Source organism: Pleurodeles waltl, chromosome 1_2, assembly GCF_031143425.1.
Source record: "Pleurodeles waltl isolate 20211129_DDA chromosome 1_2, aPleWal1.hap1.20221129, whole genome shotgun sequence".
NCBI classification, from domain to species: Eukaryota; Metazoa; Chordata; class Amphibia; order Caudata; family Salamandridae; genus Pleurodeles; species Pleurodeles waltl.
In genome coordinates, this window is record NC_090437.1 from 450,774,469 (window position 1) to 450,799,355 (window position 24,887).

Below are 24,887 nucleotides of genomic sequence, written 5' to 3' on the forward strand. Positions count from 1 at the left end.
GTCAAAGGTACTTAAGAATTTGGCAGCCCCTAATTTATCAATCAGCTCATCAGCTCTAGGAATGGAATGGGCATCTGTCTTGGTGACAGAATTAAGTCCTCTGTAGTCCACACAAAACCTCATCTCTCTCTTTCCATCTTTGGTGTGAGGTTTGGGGACTAAGACCACTGGGCTAGCCCAGGGGCTGTCAGAGTGCTCAATTACTCCCAATTCCAGCATCTTGTGGACTTCCACCTTGATGCTTTCCTTAACTTGATCAGACTGTCTGAATATTTTGTTTTTGACAGGCATGCTGTCTCCTGTGTCCACATCATGGTACACAGGGGTGTGTGACCAGGGGTTAGGGAAAAGAGCTCAGCTAAGTGTTGCAGGACCTTCCTACAGTCAGATTGCTGTTGGCCAGAGAGGGTGTCTGAATAGATCACTCCATCCACTGAGCCATCTTTAGGGTCTGATGAGAGGAGATCAGGGAGAGGCTCACTCTCAGCTTCCTGGTCCTCATCTGTTACCATCAACAGATTTACATCAGCCCTGTCGTGGAAGAGCTTTAGGCGGTTCACATGGATCACCCTCTTGGGGCTCCTGCTAGTGCCTAGGTCCACCAGGTAGGTGACCTGACTCTTCTTCTCTAGGATTGGGTAAGGGCCACTCCATTTGTCCTGAAGTGCCCTGGGAGCCACAGGCTCCAAAACCCAGACTTTCTGCCCTGGTTGAAATTCAACCATTTGGTCATACCAAAACTTCTGGAGCTGTTGGCTGGCCTCAAGGTTTTTACTTGCCTTTTCCATGTACTCTGCCATTCTCGAGCGAAGGCCAAGTACATAGTCCGCTATGTCTTGTTTAGGCTCATGAAGAGGTCTCTCACAGCCTTCTTTAACAAGAGCAAGTGGTCCCCTTACAGGGTGGCCAAACAGAAGTTCAAAGGCTGAGAACCCTACTCCTTTCTGAGGCACCTCTCTGTAAGCGAAAAGCAGACATGGCAAGAGGACATCCCATCTCCTTTTGAGTTTTTCTGGGAGCCCCATGATCATGCCCTTTAATGTCTTGTCTTGTTGAACCTCTCAACAAGGCCATTAGTTTGTGGATGATAGGGTGTAGTGAATTTCTAAGTCACTCCACACTCATTCCACATATGTTTCAGGTATGCTGACATGAAGTTGGTACCTCTGTCAGACACCACCTCCTTAAGGAAGCCCACTCTGGTAAAGATACCAATGAGAGCCTTGGCTACTGCAGGGGCAGTAGTCGACCTAAGGGGAATAGCTTCAGGATACCTAGTAGCATGATCCACTACTACTAGGATGTACATATTTCCTGAGGCTGTGGGAGGTTCAAGTGGACCCACTATGTCCACACCAACTCTTTCAAAAGGGACCCCCACCACTGGAAGTGGAATGAGGGGGGCCTTTGGATGTCCACCTGTCTTACCACTGGCTTGACAGGTGGTACAGGAGACACAAAACCCCTTAACTTTCTGGGACATGTTGGGCCAGTAGAAGTGGTTGACTAACCTCTCCCACGTCTTGGTTTGTCCCAAATGCCCAGCAAGTGGAATATCATGGGCTAAGGTCAGAATAAACTCTCTGAACTCCTGAGGCACTACCACTCTCCTAGTGGCACCAGGTTTGGGATCTCTTGCCTCAGTGTACAGGAGTCCATCTTCCCAATAGAGACCCTATGTGTACCAGTTTTCTTGCCATTGGACTCTTCAGCAGCTTGCTGCCTAAGGCCTTTAAGAGAGGGACAGGTTTCTTGTCCCTTACACAACTCTTCCCTTGAGGGTCCCCCTGGGCCTAAGAGCTCAACCTGATAAGGTTCCAACTCCATAGGCTCAGTTCCCTCAGAGGGCAGAACTTCTTCCTGAGAAGAGAGGTTCTCTTTTTCTTGTTGTGTTGCAGCTGGTTTCCCAGCTGGCTTTCATTTTCTCTTGGTAGGCTGGGCCCTTTTTCCAGACTCCAGCTCTACTTTTTCACCCTGTGCCTTGCACTGTGCCCTTGTCTTGACACACACCAGTTCAGGGATACCCAGCATGGCTGCATGGGTTTTCAGTTCTACCTCAGCCCATGCTGAGGACTCCAGGTCATTTCCAAGCAAACAGTCTACTGGGATATTTGAGGAGACCACCACCTGTTTCAGGCCATTGACCCCTCCCCACTCTAAAGTTACCATTGCATGTACTTTAGTTTGATTGTCAGCATTGGTGACTGGATAAGTTTGTCCAGTCAGGTATTGGCCAGGGGAAACCAGTTTCTCTGTCACCATAGTGACACTGGCACCTGTATCCCTCAGGCCTTCTACACTTGTCCCATTAATTAAGAGCTGCTGCCTGTATTTTTGCATGTTAGGGGGCCAGGCAGCCAGTGTGGCTAAATCCACCCCACCCTCAGAGACTAATGTAGCTTCAGTGTGACACCTGATTTGCTCTGGGCTCACTGTTGATCCCACTTGGAGACTAGCCATTCCAGTGTTAGCTGGAGTGGAGTTAGAAGTGGTTGTTTTCTTGGGACAGGCCTTGTCTCCAGTTTGGTGTCCAGGCTGATTACAGCTACGACACCAGGCCTTTTTTAGGATCAAAGTTTTTACCCTTGTACCCAAAATTGTTTTGTGAAGAGGCTCTGGGCCCACCCTCCTGTGCAGGTTTTTGGGGGCCTGTAGAAGACTCTTTACTATTTTTGTTTTTGGCTGTCTCACCACCCTTCCCCTGGGGAGGTTTTGTGACCCCTTCCTTTTGGTCACCCCCTGTGGAAGTTTTGGACACCCTAGTCTTGACCCAATGGTCCGCCTTCTTTCCCAATTCTTGGGGAGAAATTGGTCATAGGTCTACCAGATGCTGATGCAGTTTATCATTGAAACAATTACTTAATAGGTGTTCTTTCACAAATAAATTGTACAGCCCATCATAATTACTTACACCACTGCCTTGAATCCAACCATCTAGTGTTTTTACTGAGTAGTATACAAAGTCAACCCAGGTCTGACTCGAGGATTTTTGAGCCCCCCTGAATCTAATCCTATACTCCTCCGTGGAGAATCCAAAGCCCTCAATCAGGGTACCCTTCATGAGGTCATAAGATTCTGCATCTTTTCCAGAGAGTGTGCGGAGTCTATCCCTACACTTTCCTGTGAACATTTTCCAAAGGAGAGCACCCCAGTGAGATTTGTTCACTTTTCTGGTTACACAAGCCCTCTCAAAAGCTGTGAACCATTTGGTGATGTCATCACCATCTTCATATTTAGTTACAATCCCTTTAGGGATTTTCAACATGTCAGGAGAATCTCTGACCCTATTTATGTTGCTGCCACCATTGTTGGGTCCTAGGCCCATCTCTTGTCTTTCCCTTTCTATGGCTAGGATCTGTCTTTCCAAAGCCGATCTTTTGGCCATCCTGGCTAACTGGATGTCCTCTTCACTGGAGTTATCCTCAGTGATTTCAGAGATGTTAGTCCCTCCTGTGAGGGAGCCAGCATCTCTGACTATTATATTTGGAGTCAGGGCTTGAGAGGCCCTGTTCTCCCTAAATAGGACTGGTATGGGGGAATCTCCTTCCAAGTCACTATCATCATCCTCTGTGTTGCCATCCTCAGAGGGGTTGGCCTTTTCAAACTCTGCCAACAGCTCCTGGAGCTGTAGTTTGGAAGGTCTAGAGCCCATTGTTATTTTCTTTATTTTACAGAGTGACCTTAGCTCCCTCATCTTAAGATGGAGGTAAGGTGTGAGGTCGAGTTCCTCCACATTCACATCTGTACTAGACATTATGCTTCTAAAAGTTGGAATACTTTTTAAGAATCTAAAAACTAGTTCTAGAATCTAATTCAAACTTTTCACAAACTTTTAAACACTAAAAGAAATGCTAAACAGGGACTAACACAAGGCCCTAGCAGGACTTTTAAGAATTTAGAAAAATTTCAAATTGCAAAAATAAATTTCTAATGACAATTTTTGGAACTTGTCGTGTGATCAGGTATTGGCTGAGTAGTCCAGCAAATGCAAAGTCTTGTACCCCACCGCTGATCCACCAATGTAGGAAGTTGGCTCTGTATGTGCTATTTCAAAGTAAGGAATAGCATGCACAGAGTCCAAGGGTTCCCCTTAGAGGTAAGATTGTGGCAAAAAGAGATAATACTAATGCTCTATTTTGTGGTAGTGTAGTCGAGCAGTAGGCTTATCAAAGGAGTAGGCTTAAGCATTTGTTGTACATACACACAGGCAATAAATGAGGAACACACACTCAGAGGCAATTCCAGCCAATAGGTTTTGTTATAGAAAAAATATATTTTCTTAGTTTATTTTAAGAACTACAGGTTCAAATTCTACATGTAATATCTCATTTGAAAGGTATTGCAGGTAAGTACTTTAGGAACTTTGAATAATTACAGTAGCATATATACTTTTCACATAAAACACAAATAGCTGTTTTAAAAGTGGACACAGTGCAATTTTCACAGTTCCTGGGGGAGGTAAAGTATTGTTAGGTTTTGCAGGTAAGTAACCCACCTACAGGGTTCAGTTTTGGGTCCAAGGTAGCCCACCGTTGGGGGTTCAGAGCAACCCCAAAGTTACCACACCAGCAGCTCAGGGCCGGTCTGGTGCAGAGGTCAAAGAGGTGCCCAAAACACATAGGCTTCAATGGAGAGAAGGGGGTGCCCCGGTTCCGGTCTGCCAGCAGGTAAGTACCTGCGTCTTCGGAGGGCAGACCAGGGGGGTTTTGTAGGGCACCGGGGGGGGACACAAGTCCACACAAAAAGTACACCCTCAGCAGCGCGGGGGCGGCCGGGTGCAGTGTGTAAACTGGCGTCGGGTTTCCAATGGGAGTCAATGGGAGACCAAGGGGTCTCTTCAGCGGTGCAGGCAGGCAAGGGGGGGGGGGGCTCCTCGGAGTAGCCACCACCTAGGCAAGGGAGAGGGCCTCCTGGGGGTCACTCCTGCACTGAAGTTCCGTTTCTTCAGGTGCTGGGGGCTGCGGGTGCAGGATCTTTTCCAGCCGTCAGGTTTTTAGAGTCAGGCAGTCGCGGTCAGGGGGAGCCTCGGGATTCCCTCTGCAGGCGTCGCTGTGGGGGCTCAGGGGGGACAACTTTGGTTACTCACGGTCTCGGAGTCGCCGGAGGGTCCTCCCTGAGGTGTTGGTTCTCCACCAGTTGAGTCGGGGTCGCCGGGTGCAGTGTTGCAAGTCTCATGCTTCTTGCGGGGATTTGCAGGGATCTTTAAATCTGCTCCTCTGTAACAAAGTTGCAGTCTTTTTGGAGCAGTGCCGCTGTCCTCGGGAGTTTCTTGTCTTTCTTGAAGCAGGGCAGTCCTCTGAGGATTCAGAGGTCGCTGGTCCAGGGGAAAGCGTCGCTGGAGCAGGTTTCTTTGGAAGGCAGGAGACAGGCCGGTAGGACTGGGGCCAAAGCAGTTGGTGTCTTCTTTCTTCTTCTGCAGGGGTTTTCAGCTCAGCAGTCCTCTTCTTCTTGTAAGTTGCAGGAATCTAAATCTTTAGGTTCAGGGAAGCCCTTAAATACTAAATTTAAGGGCGTGTTTAGGTCTGGGGGGTTAGTAGCCAATGGCTACTAGCCCTGAGGGTGGGTACACCCTCTTTGTGCCTCTTCCCAAGGGGAGGGGGTCACAATCCTATCCCTATTGGGGGAATCCTCCATCTGCAAGATGGAGGATTTCTAAAAGTTAGTCACTTCAGCTCAGGACACCTTAGGGGCTGTCCTGACTGGCCAGTGACTCCTCCTTGTTTTTCTCATTATTTCCTCCGGCCTTGCCGCCAAAAGTGGGGCCGTGGCCGGAGGGGCGGGCAAATCCACTAGCTGGAGTGCCCTGTGGTGCTGGAACAAAGGGGGTGAGCCTTTGAGGCTCACCGCCAGGTGTGACAGCTCCTGCCTGGGGGAGGTGTTAGCATCTCCACCCAGTGCAGGCTTTGTTACTGGCCTCAGAGTGACAAAGGCACTCTCCCCATGGGGCCAGCAACATGTCTCGGTTGTGGCAGGCTGCTGGAACCAGTCAGCCTACACAGATAGTCGGTTAAGGTTTCAGGGGGCACCTCTAAGGTGCCCTCTGGGGTGTATTTCAAAATAAAATTTACACTGGCATCAGTGTGCATTTATTGTGCTGAGAAGTTTGATACCAAACTTCCCAGTTTTCAGTGTAGCCATTATGGTGCTGTGGAGTTCGTGTTTGACAAACTCCCAGACCATATACTCTTATGGCTACCCTGCACTTACAATGTCTAAGGTTTGGCTTAGACACTGTAGGGGCACAGTGCTCGTGCACTAGTGCCCTCACCTATGGTATAGTGCATCCTGCCTTAGGGCTGTAAGGCCTGCTAGAGGGGTGACTTATCTATACTTGCATAGGCAGTGAGAGGCTGGCATGGCACCCTGAGGGGAGTGCCATGTCGACTTACTCATTTTGTTCTCACCAGCACACACAAGCTGGCAAGCAGTGTGTCTGTGATGAGTGAGGGGTCTCCAGGGTGGCATAAGACATGCTGCAGCCCTTAGAGACCTTCCCTGCCATCAGGGCCCTTGGTACCAGAGGTACCAGTTACAAGAGACTTACCTGGATGCCAGGGTGTGCCAATTGTGGATACAAAAGTACAGGTTAGGGAAAGAACACTGGTGCTGGGGCCTGGTTAGCAGGCCTCAGCACACTTTCAATTCAAAACATAGCATCAGCAAAGGCAAAAAGTCAGGGGGTAACCATGCCAAGGAGGCATTTCCTTACAGTTACCATGTTTAAGGGAGAGAGAATATAGCACTGTTAGCAGTGTTAAAATGTGCAGAGTCCTAAAACAAGCAAAAACAGTGTCAGAAAAGGTTGTCAGGACTAACTAATTATCCTATGCAGAAATAGTTTTTCCTTCCAAACAGATAGAGTACAGCGACTTGCAAGTCCAATCTCCTGGGATTAAAGTGAGTAGCTGGCAAGGTCAAATACAGCATGAACAGTACACCCTTAGCAGCACAATGGTGGCCAGATACAGAGTGCAAAACAGGGTTGGGTGCCCAATGCATTCCTATCGAAATCTGTCACTACGGAAAGAGGCTGCAGGCTCTGGCCAGGAGGCCAGTTATGCTGAACCAACAGTGGGACTCAGACCTTACAATGCCCGACACAGGCAGGCACATTTGGTCCTCTTCTCCATGGCTGAGGGGCGACGGGTGCAGAGGAGTCCTTAGGTGTCAGGTTGTTCTTTACCGGAGCAGTCGCGGTGGAAGGTGGCTGTGTGCAGAGGCTGCAGGTGTTGTAGGGGAGTCCAGGAGGGGTGAAACCATGTTGGAGTCACTCTGGAGGGCTTGGAAACCTTGTTGGCACCGTTGGTCCACTTCAACTCTGGTGAGAGACGGCAGGTGCAGTGGTGACTTCAGGTGGCAGGTTTTGGCAGTTCCAGAGGCTTCAGAGTGCCTTCTTTGAAGGTTGTTAGAGAACAGGTCCGCTGTTCATGGGATCTGTTGAGTCTTTTTCGAAGGCAGGCAGTCCTCACGGGTTTCTGGAGTCTTAGCTGCAGAACGAGTTGACTTAGGTGCAGATTTTGATGAGGGATGCATACAGGCCGGTGGGGTTGGTGGCAGGTCAGCTGCTGCTTTTCATCTCTTCTGATGCCGCAGCTCTTTGGTGTCCTTGGTCTTCTTAAGTCATGAGGATCTGCTTCACTGGTGCCAGGGGCTCTCCTAAATACTGAATTTAGGGGCTTTAGAGGTGTGTAAGGTAGTAGCCAATGAGCTAATGACCATTGGGTTCACTATGCCCCCTATATGACCACTTCCTGTGGGAAGTGGACATAGCCCTTTCCCAGAATTCCTAGGTATGGCAACTCAGAGATGACCACCTCCTGAAAAATCGTGTCCACCTTGCAGTAGCAAAACCTAGGGGCGGTACTAGCCTGGAGGTAGCACACCTACCTCACTAGCTAATTTTCCCACCTGTCCAGGTGCCAAATGGGCTCTGGACAGGGTGGAGGAAAGCATTGTCTCCTGTGAGGGGAGCCACGTTTGCATTTCAAAGGCGGCAGACCTTTGAGGCTGTGGTCTTTGGAAGGCTACGCAGCTGGTCATCCTGTGATAGGGGGTGTTTAGCCCTCTTCATGGACAGACTTTTGTTCTGGGTCAGCAGAGAGTAGAAGGCGTTCACCCTAGACATCCAGAATGGTTTCTCGTGTGGCGGACTGGCAGAAACTGGTCAGTGAGCACACCAGAGACTAGTAGGGTTTCAGGGGGCACCTCTAAGGTGCTTTCTGGGTGCTTTTAGTGGTAAATCCAACTCTGGCATCAGTGTGTGGTTCATTAATATGAGGTGTTTAATACCAAACATCCTTAGCTTCAGTGAAGCCATTGTGGACCTGGGGAGCTCGTATTGATCAGTGTCCAGCATATTCTTTTAAAATGGCTTCCCTGGTCACTTACTATGTCTGAGAAGTAACAAAGACATAGTAGGGGCATATCTGCTTGGGCAGATATGCCCTCACATGCAATATAATTCACCCTGGCTTAGGGCTGTAAGGCCTGCTAGAGGGATGACACATATTTTGCATACAGTGTTAGAAGACATGGCACAGAGGCTGTGTGCCATGTTATGTTTTCACTTTTGTCTGCACCAAGATGCGCATCATGCAGTGGCAGCCTGTCATGCTTGGTGAGGGGTCCCATAGGGTGGCACAATTCACGCTGAAGCCCTTAGGGACCCTCTTTAGCACCCTAGTCCCTAGGTACCCGGGGTACCATTTACTCAGGACTTACCGAGGAGTTCTAAAGGATTTGCTAAATGGGGAAACATTTACAGTTTTGGGAAAGAGCTCTGGCACTGGGGACCTGGTTAGTAGGAACTCAATGCACTTTCAGTCGAAACCACATCATGTACCAGACAAAAAGTGGGGAGTAACCATGTCAAGAAAAGTCATTTTTCTACCAAACCGTTATGGGAAAACCCTCTTGCAGAGACTTTGCATGGAATTGCATCAGTATTAAAAAAAAAAACATTAATACCAAACCAAAACTTTTCTTGCTGAAAATGAAATGCTTATAGTTGAGACTGGAATGGCCAACTTTGTGGGAAATGGGTGTGAAATAGTTTGAAAACAATGGATGAACCTAGAACGGTCTTTAATTTTCAAAAATGTTAGAGATTCATGGTGTCCCCTGGGTGCTAGCGTGGGGGATCCATAAAGTGGATAGGAGATGGGCACCACAAAAGACTAGCAGGGGCAGTTAGAAGTAACTTTTTTTTTTATATAGAACATGGCTCTGATGTGAGGTGTACCCTTGTTAGTGGATGACTCCAGGTAAGTTGTTTCCTGCCTATATGAAAGGTTTTTGGAGTCAAGATCCTTGTTGAGTGAGTCACTGTCTGTACGAGGAGGGGAGAATTTTCTGTCCATATGGCATTCCCTCTGATGGTTTGCAAGAACTGCACTCCATGGCTCTGGGTGTCTCCCATTTCAGAATAGTACCAGAACAGGGTTTTGTGGTATTGTTTTGAAGTAAATTTAAAGGACACGCTATAAAAGACGGCTGTTTTGACCCTGGTAACTTCCAGGTGATAGATTTAAGACTTGACACCAAGTACTAGGTAGCGAACAATGTACGAAAAACCTCCAATGACCAGCACCTCAGAACACAATTGTACTTTGTTAATTTCAGAGGAGGATAAACCTGCTGTCAGGACATGCTGGGGCAGAGGACTCTTCAGCTTTCACCTTGTAGCTAAGAATTGGCAGTGCTTCTCAGGAGTCTGACCAAGAAACTCCTGTGGCCCCAGGGACATAAAAGACAACAAGAGCAGACCAGTGGGAATTGGGGTCTTTTGTTGTGAGTCCTGGCTGAACAGAAGTTGATCCTGTCTCCCACTTTAATCTGTGTACTAACATCTGGAAAGCCACCCCTTGCACGCTGAGAACTTCCGTGCGGCAAGTATAATGATTCTTTTCCAAATTAGAATATGTGGAGCAACATACTATACTGGAAGGAACTTAGCCTCTCTATTTCCTTCAATGCTTGTGAGGCATAATAGTTTCTTGGTAACTGCTTTTTGTTACTGCTGCCAGTATGGTTCCTGGAGACCACATTTGGGAATGCACATAGACTAACATGGGCTCTAATACACCATTTGTTCCTCCAAAATATTTTCTTCATGTAGGCAACTTGTTTTTTTTTGTCTGTTGTACAATGAACATTTGGCCTACGTTTTACTTTGTGCTGTGTGGGTAGCTGTATTTCCTTATTTTCGTTTTTTTTCAGTCAGTGCACAACTACCCTAAAAGATATTTTGATCTCGCCTGTGATCATGCTCGAGGGTATCTGTGCTGGCTTCCACTTTCAGTAGAATTTGCTGTTTCTGCTTACTTATGTCTCTTGATTAAATGCTCATCTCACCAGTCTTATAAGTGCAGGGAGACCAAAACCTTCCTGCAAAAATGAAATTGACACTTCAGTCTTCCTGTAGCAGCACTACCTTTACTTAACGTTCATCTGTAGCTTTTTAAGTTCAGCCTCACTATGTCTTTTTAGTCAATTCATTCTATTACAATTAAAGAGTGTTGTGCCTTTTTACAGGTACCAGGGAAGGACAGACACGTCTGATTAAAGTTGATGGAAAAGTTGAAGCCTATCAATGGAGCACTTCTGAAGAGAGATGGATGAAGATTGGAGATGTAGTTGGCTCATCTGGTGCCACACAGCAGACATCTGGAAAAGTTTTGTTTGAGGGAAAGGTAGCTAAACATTCCCATTTAAAAAAGTGATCTTGTGTTTTCCTTTGTGCTTTTGCTTAGAATTCCACTACAATGCTGAATGTTCCTCAGACATTAGGTGGATTGGCAATTTGTTGAAGTACGTTCTCCTCCTTTTACTAGAAGTTCTGCTTGGTCCATCAATCCCATTTTGATCATGGCTGTTTGAAATCAACAGTTGTATAAAAAGACCAAATCCCAAGTTGTGTGGTTGATGTTTTCCTCTTCCATTTTTGTGTGAGGACCGGGCTTTAGAGGCATTCTTTGTTCTCTTTTATTTATTTTATATATGCCATCCATCCAGCCTTTTTAATCCTAATGTCTTACTGGTTTCAAAACATTTTTCAGGTTTTTTGACATTCACATGAGCACATCTGTTGCAGATGTTGCTGACAAATCCTTAGGTGTAATATGTCGACCTTTTAATATCTTACCTTAAATTCAATAACATTTGAAAAATCGTGATGCCTAAAAAGCTGTGTGGTTACTTAAATTAGCAAATTTAAATTAGCAAATTCAGTCTTTTAATTGCTAAACTGAAGAGGAAAGAAGCATTTGGTGCTGCTTAATTTGAATGTAATATAAGTTTTAATTGGATCTTTCATGCTTGTATCATTCCCAGTAGTCAGGCAGGGAATACTTAGTGGTTAACGTTGGGATCTCTACAACATTGCAGTGTATACATCTATACGTCTCACTGGATTTCACTAACTTTGACCACTGAGTTAGAGAGGCCTTGAGTTCTTCTGCCCTGTAGGGAGCTGGCTATCCATGCAGTGTACCACTATGGATACACTCTGCAGATAGTACAGGCAGCCCTTATTGGCTGACAGTTGTTAAAGTAATAACCATAAATGCTCTCTTTTGTGGTAGTGTGGGTTAGCAGGTTAGGTTTATCAGAGGGTAGTGCTAAGCATTTGTTGAACACACAGATTCAATATATGAGACACACATTCAAGTAGAAACTCGAGTCCAATTGTAGATAAATAACAATACATTTTATTTTCAGACACAAAAATCATGAGCATAAGGTAAGTACTGTTCGAGATAATACTTTGCACAGTGGGCTGAGTATTATGCACAGATGTGCTTTAAAACAGTAATTTCAATGGAGAGGAAACATACTTGTAAAGAAATGGCTCCCTGTTGCAGTTACCCCCCACTTTTTGCCTCATACTGATGCTGACTTGACTGAGAAGTGTGCTGGGACCCTGCTAACCAGGCCCCAGCATCAGTGTTCTTTCACCTAAAATGTACCATTGTCTCCACAATTGGCACAACCCTGGCACCCAGGTAAGTCCCTTGTAACTGGTACCCCTGGTACCAAGGGCCCTGATGCCAGGGAAGGTCTCTAAGGGCTGCAGCATGTCTTATGCCACCCTAGGGACCCCTCACTCAGCACAGACACACTGCTTGCCAGCTTGTGTGTGCTGGTGGGGAGAAAATGACTAAGTCGACATGGCACTCCCCTCAGGGTGCCATGCCAACCTCACACTGCCTATGGCATAGGTAAGTCACCCCTCTAACAGGCCTTACAGCCCTAAGGCAGGGTGCACTATACCACAGGTGAGGGCATAGGTGCATGAGCACTATGCCCCTACAGTGTCTAAGCAAAACCTTAGACATTGTAAGTGCAGGGTAGCCATAAGAGTATATGGTCTGGGAGTCTGTCAAAAACGAACTCCACAGCTCCATAATGGCTACACTGAATACTGGGAAGTTTAGTATCAAACTTATCAGAATAATAAACCCACACTGATGCCAGTGTTGGATTTATAAACAAATGCACACAGAGGGCATCTTAGAGATACCCCCTGTATTTTACCCAATTGTTCAGTGCAGGGCTGACTGGTCTGTGCCAGCCTGCTGCTGAGAGACTAGTTTCTGACCCCATGCGGTGAGAGCCTTTGTGCTCTCTGAGGACAGAAACAAAGCCTGCTCTGGGTGGAGGTGCTTCACACCTCCCCCCTGCAGGAACTGTAACACCTAGCAGTGAGCTTCAAAGGCTCAAGCTTCGTGTTACAATGCCCTAGGGCACTCCAGCTAGTGGAGATGCCCGCCCCCTGGACACAGCCCCCACTTTTGGCGGTAAGTCCAGGAGAGATAATGAGAAAAACAAGGAGTCGTCACTGGCCAGTCAGGACAGCCCCTAAGGTGTCCTGAGCTGAGGTGACTCTGACTTTTAGAAATCCTCCATCTTGCAGATGGAGGATTCCCCCAATAGGGATAAGATTGTGACCCCCTCCCCTTGGGAGGAGGCACAAAGAGGGTGTACCCACCCTCAGGGCTAGTAGCCATTGGCTACTTACCCCCCAGACCTAAACACGCCCTTAAATTTAGTATTTAAGGGCTTCCGTGAACCTAAAGATTTAGATTCCTGAAACTACAAGAAGAAGAGGACTGCTGAGCTGAAAGACCCATGCAGAAGAAGAAAAGAAGACACCAACTGCTTTGGCCCCAGACCTACCGGCCTGTCTCCTGCCTTCTAAAGAAACCTGCTCCAGCAACGCTTTCCCCAGGACCAGCGACCTGTGAATCCTCAGAGGACTGCCCTGCTTCAAGAAAGACAAGAAACTCCCAAGGATAGCGGCCCTGCTCCAAAAAAGACTGCAATTTTGTTACAGAGGAGCAGATTTAAAGACCCCTGCAAATCCCCTCAAGAAGCGTGAGACTTGCAACACTGCACCCGGTGACCCCGACTCGACTGGTGGAGAACCAACACCTCCGGGAGGACCCTCCGGCGACTCCGAGCCCGTGAGTACCCAAAGTTGTCCCCCCTGAGCCCCACAGCGACGCCTGCAGAGGGAATCCCGAGGCTCCCCCTGACCGCGACTGCCTGACTCTAAAATCCGGACGACTGGAAAAGACCCTGCACCCGCAGCCCCCAGCACCTGAAGGAACGGAACTTCAGTGCAGGAGTGACCCCCAGGAGGCCCTCTCCCTTGCCCAGGTAGTGGCTACCCCGAGGAGCCCCCCCATTGCCTGCCTGCACCGCTGAAGAGACCCCTTGGTCTCCCATTGACTCCTATTGGAAACCCGACGCTTGTTTCTACACTGCACCCGGCCGCCCCCGCGCTGCTGAGGGTGTACTTTTTGTGTGGACTTGTGTTCCCCCCTCCCCCCCCCCCCACCCCCCGGGGTGCCCTACAAAAACCCCCTGGTCTGCCCTCCGAAGACGCGGGTACTTACCTGCTGGCAGACCGGAACCGGGGCACCCCCTTCTCTCCATTGAAGCCTATGTGTTTTGGGCACCTCTTTGACCTCTGCACCTGACCGGCCCTGAGCTGCTGGTGTGGTGACTTTGGGGTTGCTCTGAACCCCCAACGGTGGGCTACCTTGGACCCAAAACGGAACCCTGTAGGTGGGTTACTTACCTGCAAAAACTAACAATACTTTACCTCCCCCAGGAACTGTGAAAATTGCACTGTGTCCACTTTTAAAACAGCTAAATGTGTTTGATGTAAAAAGTATATATACTACTGTGATTATTCAAAGTTCCTAAAGTACTTACCTGCAATACCTTTCAAATGAGATATTACACGTAGAATTTGAACCTGTGGTTCTTAAAATAAACTAAGAAAATATATTTTTCTATAACAAAACCTATTGGCTGGATTTGTCTCTGAGTGTGTGTTCCTCATTTATTGCCTGGGTGTATGTACAACAAATGCTTAACACTACTCCTTTGATAAGCCTACTGCTCGACCACACTACCACAAAATAGAGCATTAGTATTATCTCTTTTTGCCACTATCTTACCTCTAAGGGGAACCCTTTGACTCTGTGCATACTATTCCTTACTTTGAAATAGTGCATACAGAGCCAACTTCCTACAATACTGAATATTGGTACTTGCAGAGGTACCTTTGGGGGGGTCCACTAGGTCTTATGGTGCATGGGGGAGGGTTAAAGGCCATATGAGTCACAAGCAGTTAGATTTTACCTGCCCTGGGGTGTCCAGGTGCAGATGTGTTGGACGAGTTGGGTGCCTTACGCTCTGCATGGTTAGCGAAGAGGGGGGCCACCTAGAAACAGGCTGCAGAGGGGGACTTGGAGCCAAGTACCCCTCTGCATCTTGTTTCTAAGTGGCCCCCCTCTGGGAGCTCCCGTCTGAGAGCTCCTAATGGGAGTCGATTAGTGAAGTTCTCGGAGCACAGTACATAGTCCTGGACCTGCGCTAGGGTACTGAGGGTTTTGGTCGGCTGGTCCTGTGTGTCAGTCGTTCACAGTGCTCGGTTAGGGGGGAAGAAAAGCAGACAGTCGGGTCACTCTTGTGGGCAGCCTAGTCGGTTCTGTTGTCCCTCAGGAGGAAGGTTGTCTGTTTGCACTGGTGGTGTCTGGTATAGACACAAACAAGCCTTGGTGCTTGCAACTGCTTCAGTACCCTGGGTACTGGTGCAGTGTGACTTCTGATGGGCTTGGTGTCTCCAAATTTTGTGGCAAGACTGGTCCCTCCTCATGGAGCACTGTGACCTCTTCCTGGATGAATGCTGCATTGGTGGACCTGGTGGTCAACAGATTGGTGGACCGGACATTGTGGTCGGTGTCTGCAGGTTGCAGGGAAGTGGCTCTCCAAGGGAGATGCTGGCTAACTCTGCAGCTTTTGGGAGATGCACAGCTGCAGGAGGAGTCAAGTCTGGGTGATTGTCGAGACAGCTGCAGATAGGCAGGGTTTGACGCCAAAAGTCTAGGCTGGTCCTCAGTTCTAACATTGGTCGGCTCTTCCTTTTCCTCCTTCTCAGACAAATCTGAGTTCTCAGTGTCTGGAGGTCACCTAGATAATCAATTTAGCAGCGTTCATGGAAGTTCAGGGAAGTAGCCAAAGGCATACTTAGCCCTAGGGTGACTACACACCCTGTATGACCACTTCCTCTGGGAGTGGGCATAACTCTGTCCCAGAACTCCTAATTCTACCAAAAACAAGAAGGTGGAACCCTTCCTTCATGGAGCACATCAACAGCCTACCTTAAGGATGTGACTAGCCTGATAGTGCAACACGTCTACTGCTTAACTAATGTTTGATGGCATGTATGGCTGTAGATACACATGCTTTGCATAAGCTGCCATCTAGTGTTGGGCTTGGAGTTGTTTTTGTTCTAAGAATCTTTTCAAGTCACGAGATTGAGTGACTCCTCGAAATAGCCTCACACGGATCAACACCAGATATGTAACCTGTGTTTGTCCCTGGACCATAAAGAAGAAACCTGTAACACATTTGCCTGTCTTTTTGATCCAAAAAGACTCTCTGGGACTGCAGAGTGCGTCAATTAGAGATAGCGTCAAAGACATCAGATGACACTCCGGTTATCTTTGGGGAAGAGCCTGCGCTGGAGAAGATCGAACACGAAGGGGCTCTCTCCATAGGAGATTCGGAGTCAAATGTTTAATCGGACATTGAAAGTCAGCCTCTCACCTCGGCACAGCCTGTGAGTACATCTGCCCCGACCTTACATACAAAGACTTTAACAGAGCCCCACTAACAGGTTGTCGGTCCACCACTGCATTTGGGCCATGGTCGGATCCAAAAATTGCATTTGGATGCCACACCTTCGGGCCTGGCGCAGAAAATAACCAAGACTAAAATGTTTTCGGCAGCGACCTCTGGCTCAACACCGTCTCATTCGTCCTCTGGGTCGAGTCGAACCTTTGACCCGAGTGCTTCGGCTCTGAGTTAGAAGCCATCAACATCCTCTTCGGAGCCGACAGCTTCCAGTCGACACAAGGCTTCTGCTCAGAAAGTTTTGGAACCGAAAATTGTCCCTTCCAGAGTATCAAGTCTCAAAAGGAAACAGGACCAATTATTGCTTCTACTCCTGTCCCAGTTCAGAGGAAACTTACTTTCTAAGAGACTTTGGACACTTTTCCACGCAAAAAGGTCTCCAGAGACGAGGACAAGGCTCCAGTTCATCCTCTGCCTTCCCCACCACACTCTCCTGTCATTCCTCTTACTCCTCCAGCACCTTCACAGTCTCCTCCACCTATTATTGAGCCACAATTTTCGCCACAAAGTTCACAACACCTAAGGGAGATGATTTTGGGGATATTCCACAGGACAGAGACCCATGGGATTCATATGATCCAGATCCCATACTTTCAAATGACTTATTTGTACCCGGCAAGCCCTTCACCTCCGGAAGATGCAAAATCTCAGCAACAGGTCATTGCAAGGGCAGCTGCATACCATAACGTAGACATGCACACTGACCCTGATTGAGTGGGCTTCCTCTTTGATACACTGACTACCACCCCCAAAGAAAGTCAGTTCCTGCCCATGTTGCCAGGTATGCTTAGAAATGTCACATACATCTTTAAGAACCTGTTAGGTCAAGAGTTATTACCCCAACGGTTGATTTAAAAAAAAAAAAAAAAAAATACAAGGCAGAACCCTCCAACCCTCTATTTATTAGATCACAAATACCGCCTGACTCTAAGGTTGTCAACACAGCACGGAAACGTGCTAAGAGGCAATCGACAGGACATGCTTCTCCTCCTGGCAAGGAGAGCAAAAAACCTGATGCAACAGGAAAAAGTGTGGCTTCCCAGGCTGCAAATCATTGGCGTTGCCAATTCACGGGCACTTCTGGCAAGAAATGATGGGGCCCACTGGGACGAGATTGAAGGTCTTCTCCAGTACCTCCCAGAGGACCATCGGAAAAGGGACAGGAAATAGTTCCAGAAGGGCAAACTATCTCAAACAACTCCATTGAGTGTGCCAGTGATGCAGCAGATACCGCAGCACATGGTATAAATACCAGTGTTATTATATGAAGGCATGCTTAGCTAGATGCTCAAGCTTTAAGCCAGAAATATAGCAGGCAGTTCTTAACATGCCTTTCGATAGAGGACACTTGTTTGGCCTAGAGGGTGGACACCACCATCGACAATCCCCAAAAAAGATTTGGAAACAGCAAAATCAATGGGGACCCTCCTCACCACACCACATAGGGGTAATTTCCGTCTGCCACAATTTAGGGAAGGCTTCAAAATATCTTCTAGTGAACCTTCCACCTCCCAAACCAAACAAGTTACACACTTCTACAATAGAGATTCATTCAGAGGTGCAAATATTAGAGGTAGAGGTACGGCGTCCACCTCTAGAGGTTCTGCCTCAAATACACGCCAGTGACTGCTTACACCTTCCATCAGGACATACCTCTCTAGTAGGGGGAAGACTAATGCATTTCTATCCCCAATGGTCCAATATCACCATAGATCAATGGGTTTTATCAATTATCCAGCATGGTTACTGTCTAAACTCATCTCCACTCCACCAAATGTTCCCCCTTGCGCTCACAAACTTTCACACGCCCATCTCACTCTTTTAAAAGAAGAGGTACAATCCCTTCTTCTCAAAGGGGCTATAGAGCCAGTTCCCCTATTACAACAAGGGTTAGGAGTATATTCCCTATACTTCCTTATATCAGAGAAAGATGGCTCACTAAGAACAATTCTAGATCTCGGACCTCTCAATTAATACATTCTCTCAGAGCATTTCCATATGGTCACCCTCCAAGATGTTATTTCCATATTACAGTAAGGAGACTTCATGACAACCTTAGATCTAAAAAAAAAAAAAAAAAAAAACGCGTACTTTCACATTACCATTCATCCAGCACATATCAAATATCTCAGATTTGTCATTGTGGGAGAATCCTATCAATTCAGGGTTTTACTGCTCCCAGTGTATTAAAAAAATGTCTAGCAGTAGTAGCTGCATTCCTCAGAAGACAAGACATTAATTTCTTCCCCTCCTTGGATGACTGGCTCATCAAAGCCAATACCATCCAACAATGTCAGCATCTTACTCGGTATACAGTAAACCTTCCCCACATGCTAGGATTCACAATCAACTTTCTCAAATTCCATCTGCAGCCTTCACAGATACAGCCTTATTTGGGAGCAGTTCTCAATGCTCAGTCAGGGTTGGCATATCCAAGCCCAGCTCGAATTCAAGCTTTCCAAACTCTTCTGTCTCAATTACAGGAAATCCACACTTTCACAATGAGAACGGTTATGCAGCTACTAGGGATGATGGCTTCCTGCATTGCTATCTTTCCTCATGCCAGACTACACATGCATCCTTTACAGCAGTGTCTATCTCGCCAATGGTCTGTCACAGGGTCATGTAGTGTTGTTGGACTGCCACACTCACCGCTCTCTGCAATGGTGGAATCCCACCAGCTGAAGGGGCGGCCCTTTCAAGACCCTGTGCCTCAAATCACTCTCACTACTGATGCATCAGATAGGTTGGGCAGCTTACCTCACTTGGAGTTACACGCAGTCTTTCTAGCACTCGATTACTTTCTGCCACAACTCTCTCAAAATGTGGTTCTAGTTTGTACAGATAACATGGCAGCTATGTATTATCTACAGAAACAGAGGGTTGGGGGGCACACTCATCTCAATTGTCCCCTCTTGCTCAGACAATTTGGAAATGGGTAATTTGCCTTCACATTCACTTAATGGCAGAATATCTCCCAGGAATGGACAACCAGTTTGCAGACCTCATCAGCAGGATGCAGCGACAAGTCCTCAAATGGGAAATTCAGCCACAAGTACTTCACCAATATTTTCACCGATGGGGAACACCACAAATATACCTGTTTGCCACCGCAGAAAATTCCAAATGCCAAAATCTAGCGTCCAGAAACCCCCACACCCTCTGTTCAAGGGCAACACTCTGGATGAAATGGTCAGGGATATATGCTTATGCTTTTCAACCTCTCTCACTCATTCCATCTCTAGTTTGCAAAGTCAGACAAACATCTCTCATCATGATACTTGTAGCTCCCACATGGGCACATCAACCTTGGCTTACAACACTATTAGATCTGTTGTGGTTCCACATAAGAAAATCTCCCACGACTCCTGCTAACTCAGACGAGGTCAAATCAGACATCCAGACTCCAAAACACTCAGTCGTGAAATATGGTGTAAGGAAATGCCTCCTTGGCATGGTTACCCCCTGACTTTTTGCCTTTGCTGATGCTATGTTTTGAATTGAAAGTGTGCTGAGGCCTGCTAACCAGGCCCCAGCACCAGTGTTCTTTCCCTAACCTGTACTTTTGTTTTCACAATTGGCACACCCTGGCATCCAGGTAAGTCCCTTGTAACTGGTACCCCTGGTACCAAGGGCCCTGATGCCAGGGAAGGTCTCTAAGGGCTGCAGCATATCTTATGCCAACCTGGGGACCCCTCACTCAGCACAGACATACTGCTTGCCAGCTTGTGTGTGCTAGTGAGGACAAAACAAGTAAGTCGACATGGCACTCCCCTCAGGGTGCCATGCCAACCTCACACTGCCTATGCAGTATAGATAAGTCACCCCTCTAGCAGGCCTTACAGCCCTAAGGCAGGGTGCACTATACCATAGGTGAGGGCACCAGTGCATGAGCACTGTGCCCCTACAGTGTCTAAGCAAAACCTTAGACATTGTAAGTGCAGGGTAGCCATAAGAGTATATGGTCTGGGAGTCTGTCAAACACGAACTCCACAGCACCATAATGGCTACACTGAAAACTGGGAAGATTGGTATCAAACTTCTCAGCACAATAAATGCACACTGATGCCAGTGTACATTTTATTGTAAAATACACCCCAGAGGGCACCTTAGAGGTGCCCCCTGAAAACTTAACCAACTACCTGTGTAGGCTGACTGGTTCCAGCAGCCTGCCACAACCGAGACATGTTGCTGGCCACATGGGGAGAGTGCCTTTGTCACTCTGTGGCCAGTAAAAAAGCCTGCACTGGGTGGAGATGCTATCACCTCCCCCAGGCAGGAGCTGTAACACCTGGCGGTGAGCCTCAAAGGCTCACCCCCTTTGTTCCAGCACCACAGGGCACTCCAGCTAGTGGAGTTGCCCGCTCCCTCCGGCCACAGCCCCACTTTTGGCGGCAAGGCCGGAGGAATTAATGAGAAAAACAAGGAGGAGTCACTGGCCAGTCAGGACAGCCCCTAAGGTGTCCTGAGCTGAAGTGACTAACTTTTAGAAATCCTCCATCTTGCAGATGGAGGATTCCCCCAATAGGGATAGGAATGTGACCCCCTCCCCTTGGGAGGAGGCACAAAGAGGGTGTACCCACCCTCAGGGCTAGTAGTCATTGGCTACTAACCCCCCCCCAGACCTAAACACGCCCTTAAATTTAGTATTTAAGGGCTTCCCTGAACCTAAGAATTTAGATTCCTGCAACTTACAGAAGAAGAGGACTGCTGAGCTGAAAAACCCCTGCAGAAGAAGAAAGAAGACACCAACTGCTTTGGCCCCAGTCCTACCGGCCTGTCTCCTGCCTTCAGAAGAAAACTGCTCCAGCGACGCTTTCCCCAGGACCAGCGACCCCTGAATCCTCAGAGGACTGCCCTGCTTCTAAGAGACCAAGAAACTCCAGAGAACAGCGGCCCTGTTCAACAAAGACTGCAACTTTGTATCCAGAAGAGCAGATTTAAAGACCCCTGCAATCCCCGCAAGAAGCGTGAGACTTGCAACACTGCACCCGGCGACCCCGACTCGACTGGTGGAGAAACAACGCTACAGGGAGGACCCCCAGGCGACTCCAAGACTGTGAGTAACCAAAGTTGTCCCTCCTGAGCCCCCACAGCGACGCCTGCAGAGGGAATCCCGAGGCTCCCCCTGACCGCGACTGCCTGACTCTAAAATCCCGACGACTGGAAAAGACCCTGCACCCGCAGCCCCCAGGACCTGAAGGATCGGAACTCCAGTGCAGGAGTGACCCCCAGGAGGCCCTCTCCCTTGCCCAGGTGGTGGCTACCCCGAGGAGCCCCCCCCCCCTTGCATGCCTGCACCGCTGAAGAGACCCCTTGGTCTCTCATTGAAACCTATTGAAAACCCGACGCGTGTTTGCACACTGCACCCGGCCGCCTCAGTGCCGCTGAGGGTTTACTTTTGTGTGTGAGCTTGTGTCCCCCCCCGGTGCCCTACAAAACCCCCCTGGTCTGCCCTCCGAAGACGCGGGTACTTACCTGCTGGCAGACTGGAACCGGGGCACCCCCTTCTCCATTGAAGCCTATGTGTTTTGGGCACCACTTTGAACTCTGCACCTGACCGGCCCTGAGCTGCTGGTGTGGTGACTTTGGGGTTGCTCTGAACCCCCAACGGTGGGCTACCTTGGACCCCAATTTGAACCCCGTAGGTGGTTTACTTACCTGCAAGAACTAACATTACTTTACCTCCCCCTAGAACTGTGAAAATTGCACTGTTCACTTTTAAAACAGCTAAATGTGTTTTATGTAAAAAGTATATATGCTACTGTGATTATTCAAAGTTCCTAGAGTACTTACCTGCAATATCTTTCAAATGAGATATTACATGTAGAAATTGAACCTGTGGTTCTTAAAATAAACTAAGACAATATATTTTTCTATACAAAAACCTATTGGCCTGGAATTGTCTCTGAGTGTATGTTCCTCATTTATTGTCTGTGTGTATGTACAACAAATGCTTAACACTACTCCTTTGATAAGCCTACTGCTCGGCCACACTACCACAAAATAGAGCATTAGTATTATCTCTTTTTGCCACTATCTTACCTCTAAGGGGAACCCTTGGACTCTGTGCATACTATTCCTTACTTTGAAATAGTGCATACAGAGCCAACTTCCTACATATGGCTCCTGAAGTCATAGAGTTTGGTTATTTGAATTTTCCCTCAGAATGTATGGACATTCCTAGAAAGCCACATAAACCTGCAACTAGACAGTGTCATGCTGCAAAATGGAAAGATTTTGTTTGCTACTGTCAGCCTAAACACATTGATCTACTCAAAGCCTCAATTCAAGACATTGTTTTCTGCTACATTTACGAAGAGCAGACTTACCATTCTCATCTATTAGACTTTGTTTAGCGCAAATGGCTGCTTACCTCCAAAATAGACAACACATTTCTTTATTCAGAATTCCTGTAATTAAAGCCATTATGGGAAGCCTCAAAAGAGTAATTCCACCCAGGGTTCCTCCAGCCCCAATATGGAACCTTAATTTTGTCCTTACTGGACTCATGGGTCCGCCTTTTTAGCCTGTGCATTCCTGCTCTTTGCAGTTTCATTCATGGAGAGTAGTCTTTTTAGTGGCTATCACTTCCCTAAGACGTGCAAGTGAAATAAAAGCTCTAACTTTAGAAGAAGGATTCTTTTAGTTGGACAGAGATAGGGTAGTTCTTAGGACAAACCCTAAATTCCTTCCAAAAGTAGTTTCACCATTTCACATTACCCAATCAGTTGAGTTACCTGTTTTTTCCCACAGTCAAACTCCGTCACTGAAAGAGCTCTTCACGTATTAAATGTTAAAATGTCTCTTATGTATTACATTGATAGTACTAAAAGCTTTAGAAAATCTAAACAGCTTTTTGTAGCATGTTCTATGCCTCACAAAGGCAGTCAATTTAAAAAAACTGGTATAGCCAGATGGATAGTCAAGTGTATTCAAACTTGCTATCTTAAAGCCAAAAGACAATTTACCTATAACTCCTAGAGTGCATTCTACTAGAAAAAAGATGCTTCTATGATTTATTTGTTTTAGGGAGCATTCCAATAGCAGACATTTGTAAAGCTGCTACTTGGTCTACACCACATACATTTACTAAGCACAATTGTGTAGATGTTTTAGCAAGGCAGCAGACTAATGTGGGCTAAGCTGTGCTCAAGACACTTCTTCAAACTACTCCAACTCTTACAGGCTAGCCACTGCTTACTTGGAGGTGACTTGTTTACAGTCTATGCAAAGCATGTATATCTATAGAAACATATGCCATGGAAGGGAAAATTTACTTACAAAAACAACTTGCAACACTCCAAGCCCAACACTAGATGGCGGACTTATGCAAAGCATGTGAATCTACAGCACTGCATGGCACGAACAGATGCCTCCTGGGTAAGTAACAATTTCCTTCCTCCCTGTCCTGGTGCCAAATTAACTTCAGGGCAGGGGGTGGCAACTCCCAGGTCTAGGGGAAGCCGGAGTCTCATATCAAAGGCAGCAGGGACTTTGAGGTCCCTGGCCTTGGTTTGCAGGTTCACTAGCCATCCTGCTAGAGGAGGTGATAATGCCTTCCTACAGAGCAAGCATTTTTTTCTGACCTATGAGAACACAGGCTCTCATCTCCAGGGGGCCAAAAACTCATCTGTGATAGCAGGCTGGTCGGTACCAGTCAGCCAGCACACTAGACGACTAGTAGGTCTTCAGGGGCACCTATAAGGTGCCCTATGGGTGCAAGTCAGAATAAATCGAATACTGGCATCAGTATGGTTTCATTAAGACAAGGTGTTTGATTCTAAACACCATGGTTTTCAGTGAATCTATTATGTAGTTGGGTAACTCATGGTGCCCAGTACCTACCTTTAAGATGGCTTCCCTGTTCACTTGCAATGTCCAGTAATCGAACCAGACATCATAGGGGCATATCTGCTAATTCAGATATGTCCACATACAATATAATGCACCCTGCCTTAGGGCTCTAAGGCCTGTTGTAGGGGTGGGTTACATATAGTATATGCAGTGCCTCTGGCATGGCACACAATGAGTATGCCATGTCATGTTTTCACTCATGGTTTGCACTATGTCACGTGTTCTGTGATGGCAGGTTGTGTGCAATTTGTGGGGTGGGGGATCCTTTAGGGTGGCTTAATACATGCTGCAGTCATTAGGGGCCCTCTTTAATACCCATACCCAGGTACCAAGGATACCATTTACTAGGACCTTATAAGGGTGCTATAGGGTTTACCAATTGTACTCCGTTTACCTTGTTTTAGGGAGCGAGCACTGGCACTCGGAACCTGCAGGAGCCCAGTGCACCTTCAGTCGAAAAGCATCAGTAATAGTGGCAAAAAGTGGGGGTGACCATGTTAGAAAGGGCACTTTCCTACATAAGCCTAGAAACTTCCACAGCTAAGACTTTCTACTGCATCCCATTTGAAGAGGAATCATCTAGACATTTGTTATATACTAAAGAATACTTTTTTTTTTTTTTTTTTCTTACGGTTTCCCCTATTCCCTGTGTTCTGTCCCCTATTATCTGGAAGCCGAGGAGCTTACTCTTTCCCATCTCCTGGAAGTCTGCACCCACAAAGGCTTAAGCTGAGACTTAAGCTTATTGTAGGGGCAGGATTTTTATTTGCACGGCTCGATAGAGCATCATTTCTTGCCCAGTGTCATTTTTCTTGAACTGT

At 47.3% G+C, this 24,887-nt stretch overlaps 1 protein-coding gene across 2 annotated transcripts in view; it reads left to right on the forward strand.

The window, feature by feature from the left end:
* Window positions 1-24,887, forward strand: part of PLAA (phospholipase A2 activating protein) — a 296,517-nt gene that overhangs the window by 90,565 nt on the left and 181,065 nt on the right. For both annotated transcript variants that reach the window (XM_069240757.1, XM_069240766.1), the window contains one exon: window positions 10,534-10,691. In XM_069240757.1, coding sequence (XP_069096858.1) covers window positions 10,534-10,691 — 158 coding nt within the window. The remainder of the gene's footprint in view (window positions 1-10,533; window positions 10,692-24,887) is intronic.